The 7,521-nt window shown below is 36.3% G+C and overlaps 1 protein-coding gene across 1 annotated transcript; it reads left to right on the top strand.

Annotated features, from left to right (window-relative positions):
• Window positions 1–2,999: 2,999 nt before the first annotated feature.
• LOC112140438 lies at window positions 3,000–4,929 on the top strand (the record flags this gene model as incomplete). The annotated part of the gene is made up of 4 exons (XM_024263391.2): window positions 3,000–3,714; window positions 3,809–3,916; window positions 4,063–4,100; window positions 4,430–4,929. Coding segments are annotated over 4 exons (981 nt in total), but the record flags the coding sequence as incomplete, so codon positions are not given.
• Between the last annotated feature and the right edge of the window lie 2,592 nt (window positions 4,930–7,521).

The following is a 7,521-nucleotide window of genomic DNA, read 5'->3' as shown; positions in this document are numbered from 1 at the left end:
TTTGCTTTCAGCTGGAAACTCAGAGCAGTTTATTTCAGATCATCTGAGTCCAGATTCTGAAAACCAAAAGTTCCTGTCAAAACCTGTGAAAATGGAGTTTCTGAATCAAATATGAGGAGGAAAGAACAAGATGATCATGGAATGAGGGAGTTTAAGGACCAGACTCAGAAGTTCAAGTATACAGTCCTTTACTGTGGTCTCGCTGTTTTGTGGATTTTTAAGTGCTATTTTGCATTATCTTTTTTCTTGCTTTTTTTTCCAACAGCGCGTTATGCACTTGTGATTGGCTGGGGACCATTGCCAATCAATCCTCTCTCTGCTGTGTCTTCTGTAAAGAATGCATTCATCTTGCATTGAAGATCTTTGTTTTTTTCCTTAAAACTGAACTTTTTAGTCTTTGAGTGCTTGAATTTTGAGTGTTTAAAGAAGTATGAAAGAAAAGGATGGCTATGTTTATGTCTGTTATACAATTATTATAGACGTTTTACTGCTGTAAAAGAATCTCACTGAACACGTTCTTCTTAGACAAAGTTCAGTACTCTGTGGATTTCATCTAACACAGGATATATTTTTAACATATCGCAACGTTTACACCAAACACAATAGCGTATCAAATTAGCATTCCCTACCTCTCTTTTGCAGCATGTCAAATTCACAGCTTGACGCTTGTCTAAAAATTTGTTCATAAACTTGACACTTCAGATTTGTGAAGGAGCCAATGTCAAAAATGTTTCGCCTTATACATGGAAGTTTTGGCCCAATTTGGATTCTTCCCTTCTCCCTACCCCTCCAATTAAAGGCGCATTTGTCGTGAGGATGGTGTCCCAAATATTTTTTTAAGATCCCACCCTCCAAATGGAGGGATACGAAGTCCTCCGGGGTAAAACACGTTGCACTGTGCCACGGTTTTGTGCACCATTGTGAAGAAAAGCATCATCTCTGCTGGCTTATTACTTTCCCCATATTAACTTTAAAATCATTTGAAAACAGTTGATGGACTCGTTGAGCTACAAGCTCAAAGTTACAAAATCTCACATAGTTGAAATGGATCTTCTAATACAGGGATCTGCCACCTTTAACACTAAAAGAGCCATTTAGTCTAGTTTCTTACAGAGCAAAATCCAACGAGAGCCACAAAGTCACATTTTACCGTTTAAAAATGGACATTATTTATGTTTTTTGGCCTACCGAGAATTTATTTTTAAATATTGATTTAATTGAATTACAACAGTGTCTATATGTTTCTATATTTAACAGGTGTAACTTAATTTAATTTTGACAGCAGCACACAATATTTCCTTTCAAAATAAGACCCACCCTGTCTAAGAAAAGGTCCTCCTGCTGCAGTTCCTGCTTCAATAAAAAAAAAATGGCACTCAACATTATATTTTTTTATCATTAGGATTTGGGTGAGCTTTTTCCCTTTTAATCTAAAAATGAAACAATATTTTAGTAGAATCTGTTCAAAAACACGTAGAATAACCTGAGTTTTTTAATGAGAAAAAAAACTCATTTTTTAATAATTTTTAATCACATTTGTTTAAAACGTTAATCACTTTAGTGTAATTTACCAAAAAAATAAAAAATAAAAAAGTTTTATTTGACTAAATATAAATGAAAAATACAAATTTAAAGAACATTTCTACACAATTTCTAACATCATTTTTTTTGCTTAGATGTTTGACATGTTAAAAATCTAAACAGAAATGACTAAACTATTATTACTATTATGCATTCAATTGCTAGCATTTTTCATTAAAGCTTAAGAACCACAATTAAGGGATAAAAGGGCCTCATATGGCTACAGAGCCATAGACTGCAGACCCCTGTTGTAATATACCCGACTTGAAATTTAGAATTTAAACTAAAAGTTCTTCATCTTTCTTTCCTTCACTGCACTGATCTTGTCTAGATAAAATCTTGACATAGTTAGTTTCTGTGAAATTATGATTCCTGGAAGGGGGGAGTGTGTGACTTCAGATGGACCAATCAGAATCAGACACAGTCTTTCGTCTTTAAAGTAGACAAAGAGTCAAGTTTTTTGTCATTCTGCGCCAGAATCTAAACATGGTGACACCTGCTCGAGTTGTCTTCCTTCTGACATGTTTGCTTTCAGGGAGAACTGGTGAGTCATGAGTTTTATTTGTTTAAAATACATACATGTTTTTTTTTTTTAATCTGGATCAAGATTATGAAAAAAAATCATGAAAAAAGTTTAATTTTTATTGTTATTTTTTAAATCTCAGCAATGAGCCCTCCTCTGGAATCCTCTTCATCTGATCATCGAGAAAGTGTTTTTATCTCAGCTCACATTGGAGGGACTGTAACTTTACCTTGTTTCTATGATGGAGTTTTTTCACAATATATTTTATGGTACAAGCATATTCTGGGACAAAAAACAAACCCTATCTGTCTTTACAGTAAATACAAAACAGAAGTATTGTTTTACAATAATTATAAGAACAATCGACGCTTTACTTTGAAATCATCATACCACAGTAATAATTTGACAATTTCAAATCTGAAACTATCCGACTCAGCTACTTACTTCTGTATTGCTGGTTATCAAACTTACATGAATTTCTCGGCAGTTCTAACAGTTGATGTTCAAGGATCAGGTTTAACCATCCAGACTTCAGTGGATCAGTCGTCCTCTGAGAACATCCATGCAGGAGACTCTGTGAAAAAAAAACTGTTCATAAAGGAGGTGCGGTACGAAGTCCAAAGAGGAGGGGTTTTCATAATCTGATCATCTGTCCATAAAATAGTCTTAAAACCAGTTTGTTACCTTCAAACCTTTAGGCAATTTTGAGGTTACAACTTCTGGGATTTACACCACTTTTATGCCTCTTCTTTATTATTATTTATATGAAAATGTCTTTTCTTTGCTTTTTCTCCTGTCTTCTCATGGCAACACTTGGTAGGTTTGTTCTTATTTTAACTGAAGTTTTACTTTTCTTGCAAAAAGTGTTTTTTTGTTGTTGTATTAATGTATTTTGTGTACATTTTTGTTGTCAGCTTGTTCACAGGCTCTGGAATTTTCCTCATCTTTGCATTTTAAGTCCCTGGCGGTTGGTCAGGACGTTACTCTGAAATGTTTCAGCAAACACAGTCAGACTGCGATCTTTTACTGGTACAAACAAACTCTGGGACAGAGACCAAGACTCTTGTCTGAATTCCATAAGCACAGGAGTGAAGGAAGTTTGAAAAATGACTTTGAGAATGATCAAAGGTTCCAGCTAGAGATCGGGGATGGTAAAAACCACCTGAAGATCTCAAATGCACAGACATCAGACTCAGGTACTTATTACTGTGTTGGTGTATATTCATATATTTATGAATTTTATGAGGGCTATAGTGTCCTTGTGGAGGACTCTTCTTCTTACATCCAGACTTCAGTAGATCAGTCGTCTTCTGAGAACATCCATCCAGGAGACTCTGTGACTCTGAACTGTACAGTACACACTGGGAGCTGTGATGGAGAACACAGAGTTTACTGGTTCAAAGACTCTGAAGACTCTCATCCAGGACTCATTTACACTCATGGAGGCAGGAATGATCAGTGTGAGAGAAAGAAGAACACACAAACAAACAGTTGTGTCTACAATCTCCACATGAAGAACCTGACTGAGTCTCATTCTGGGATCTACTACTGTGCTGCTGTCTCATGTGGACACATACTGTTTGGAAACGGGACCAAACTGGACCTCACAGGTGAGATCCTCCTTTAAAGTGATGTATTTGACAGAACGTTTGCATTTGTTGAACATTCCATGTTGTTTTATATGTTTTTGTTGGTTTGTTCCAGCAAAAGAAGGGATTTTTCCTCCATTTGTGTATTTCCTGGGTGGAGCTCTGACAGCTTCACTGATCTTTCTGATATTTTACACAATACACAAGACAAAGAGCTGCAAGGGTCAGTGAGCTTTAATGTTACATGTCAGAAGCATGCATTATAGCATAGAATAGTTTGCTTAAATAATTATAAAGATAATTTTAGCTGTTTCTAATGTGTTCAAATGTGGTGTGCAAGTAACAAAAACATTTGTGTTTTTTAACCAGAGGACGGATCAGAAACTCCTTCCTTAACAAGAACAAAGGTAAGGCTTGGTTTGGTGAATTGTTCTGATGCTTAATACCCAACCACTGTTGTACACCGTTTCGTGGTAGTGCAGTGGGTTATGCTCTTACCTCACTGCTTTCTGTGTGGAGTTTACATATTGTCCACTTCCATGTGTAGCTTTTGTCTGGGTGCTTCGGTATCCTCCCATTGATGATTGCCAGTAGGTGTAAATGTGTGTGATTGTTTGATTATGTGGCTCACATTCATCTAACAGTAGCCAGGACAAGCCCATAAGGGATACAGCGAGTTAGGAGGGATGAATGGAGGTTAAATATTGCAATTAAAAAATAAAATGTTTTTCTTTAGAAGGATGAAGATCACTTTTACTCTGCTTTAAGGGGAAACGAGATGAGCGGATCAGGAATGGAGATGAAGGAGACCTGGAGTCAGTGTGTATATTTCAGAACAAAGCAGCAAAGCCTTTGACTTTGTTTTGTGTGAGTCAGCAGCACATGGAAAAATGTTTTTCTGTTAATATTGATATTTTTTATATAGTAATAATTTTATCTTTTATAAAAGCCTTATAGTTTTTCAAAATTGACTTTTGTAATGAGTTTTACGATCATTAAAACATCTGCTTGCCTAAAGATTAAACATTTTTCTGTACCATTTTTTTTAATTTTTATAATTTTTATTTTTCTGTTGTAACTCACATAAGAAACCTTTATGCACTGTAGCTTCTGGCAAAATAAAGAAGTTTGTCTCGGATTTCTTTCTTTTGTGTCTGTAGTTGAAATATATACAGAGTGCTCAGCATAAATGAGTACACCCCTCTACATTTTTCAGGAAACCTTTGATGTGCTTTCACAATCAACATTTTCTATGATACATGATAATTATGATAATTTAATGTTTTGGAGTTCAAAAATTGTTCAAACAACTAATCCTTGTGGAAAGTTTTGAAATTGTTCTTTTATTCATTGAGCTCCTGATTGAACTGGTACTTTTTAAAGATTTAGGCTGAGCACTGTATATATATATATATATATATATATGTATATATATATATATATATATATATATATATATATATATATATATATATATATATATATATATATATATTCATACACACACACATGTATTGGTGCATATTGACATGATAGCATCACACAGTTGCTGCAGATTTGTTGGCCGCACATCCATGATGCCGATCTCCTGTTCCACCACATCCCAAAGGTGATCTATTGGTTTGAGATCTGGTGACTGTGGAGGTCATTAGAGTCCAGTGAACTTATTGCCATGTTCAAAAAGCCAGTCTGAGATGATTCCAGCTTTATGATATAGCACCTTACCCTGCTGAAAGTAGCATCAGAAGAGGGTCAACTTTGGTGAGACTGTGTGAATTGTCACCTCAGTTTGTGGTCTCCTGCTGCTGTAGTCCATCTCTTTCAAGGTCGTGGTTGCCATAGCAGAACAGCTGTCACTGATTCACACAGATGATTTGGCAGAAAGTTTTCCCCTAATACCCTTCCTGACACAACCCCATATTATATTCAGTCTGGGGCCAGAACAGTGTGACTCAGATTTGAGCCCCCTTGTGGCTACATAGTAGAGAGAAGAGTCCTGCTTAAAGACCCACACTGGATCAAGCTCATTGCTTCCCACCAGTCCAACACCCAGTTAAAGTACTACATCAGATGAAAAGGCAAGAGATTAAAACATGCTTAATAGTGCATTTGGACTGGAGCAGAACTGCTCTATTCCTCGTAAAATGATGCTCTATAAGCACAGAACGCTGCTCAGTAGCATAAAAGGACTTAAACATCAACCTCCATGAGCTATAACAAAACAACAATGAACTTCTGGAAAAAGAGCAGGAACATCTGATCCAATTGGAACAAGCATACCTTCAAGCCAAATCCCAAACTCTTAATTTGGAACAACAAAACAAAAATGTCACCAAATAAGTAAAAGATCTTTAACAAAGACTTAAAAGTCAAAGAAAAATATGCAGTAACAGAAGCTGAACAGGAAACTGCCTCTAACGAAAACAGAATCCTCACCTCTGAGATATCGGTTCTAAAAGTAAAGCTACCAAAGGAAAGGGCACTCGCCAGAAACTTGGTGTTTCTGCAGATGACCTGAAACAGAAGTACAAAGAAGAATCTAATCTGTTCCAGTCTCTGCAGAAACAGAACGGCATCTTGAAGGAAGAGCGGATGGACCTGAAGAAAAGTCCATTGGAACCTCACATAAGGTCTGCGACATCTACATTTGGAAATTCTGGACCAAAAACATCCAAAGGTCAAAGTTGTTGCTGCAAAAAAAGAACATGAAGCAGGTCTGGCTGAAAATGCAGCCCTAAAAGCCAAAGTCTAAAAGTAAGTTGAACCACCAGAGCATGCTGCTTTGAGGCCCCCTCTCCTGACTTCAGAAAGAGCTCTTCAAAAAAGAGGTTTCTGCTTTAAGACAAGCAAGTCAGCCTGTGTTGGAGGAATTCCTGCAATCAGAGAAATGCCCAGCAGGTTCTAATAACAGAGAGCTGCACTTGCTAACCATCAGGTTGTCTTACCAAGGAGGGTTCCTGGTTCGTGGCAGGACAAGGACCCTTAAAAAAGAAAAAAAAAAAAAGAAAAGAAAGAAATTGAAAGCCTTGATTAAAAAAAAAATGGCAGCATGATCTAAAAAATCAGCCTTGTTTAGAAAAAATGATAGCCTTGACTTAGATTCAGTCATACTTTAAAGTTCTGTTACTGGTTTATAAAGCTTTGAATGGTTTAGCACCAAAATACATGACTGACCTCCTGACCCAGTATGTACCAGCCAGACCTCTCCGATCATCAGGATCCGGTCTTTTATCAGTTCCTAGAGTCAGAACTAAACACAGAGAAGCTGCATTCAGCTTCTATGCTCCACAGATCTGGAACAAACTTCCAGAAAACCTTAGATCAGCTGAAAAACTCAGTGTATTTAAATCCAGGTTAAAGACTCACCTGTTCTCAGATGCATTTGACTAGTGTGTATTTAAAAGTTTACATCTGGACTGTTTATCTCTGTCTGCTTTAAATTAAGTTATTTTTTAGTTTCTCATAATCTCATTTTAATAATCACACGTTTACTATTTTTCTTGACTGTTTCTTTAAATATTCTATGTAAAGCACTTTGAGTTGTCTCTGTGCATGAAATGTGCTATACAAATGAACGTGCCTTGCCTAGAGACCACAGAAAACAGCCTCCTGCCCCACAAATAGCCCTTAAACAACCATCTTTAAAAAAATAACTACAAGAAAAAGTTGATCAAGAAAAAGAAGTGAAGGGAGTAAAAAAAGAAATAGAGAAAAGAGAAGTACTAGAAGATAAAAAAAACATAAAATAATTAGAGGAAAAATTACAACTTGGCAGGCCTGCTCACTCTCTGAGTACTTTGGTTTCCCTACAGTAGTTGTTAGTGATTG

This window comes from Oryzias melastigma, linkage group LG11, assembly GCF_002922805.2.
Source record: "Oryzias melastigma strain HK-1 linkage group LG11, ASM292280v2, whole genome shotgun sequence".
Classification (NCBI taxonomy): domain Eukaryota; kingdom Metazoa; phylum Chordata; class Actinopteri; order Beloniformes; family Adrianichthyidae; genus Oryzias; species Oryzias melastigma.
This window is presented reverse-complemented; position numbering and strand designations above follow the sequence as displayed.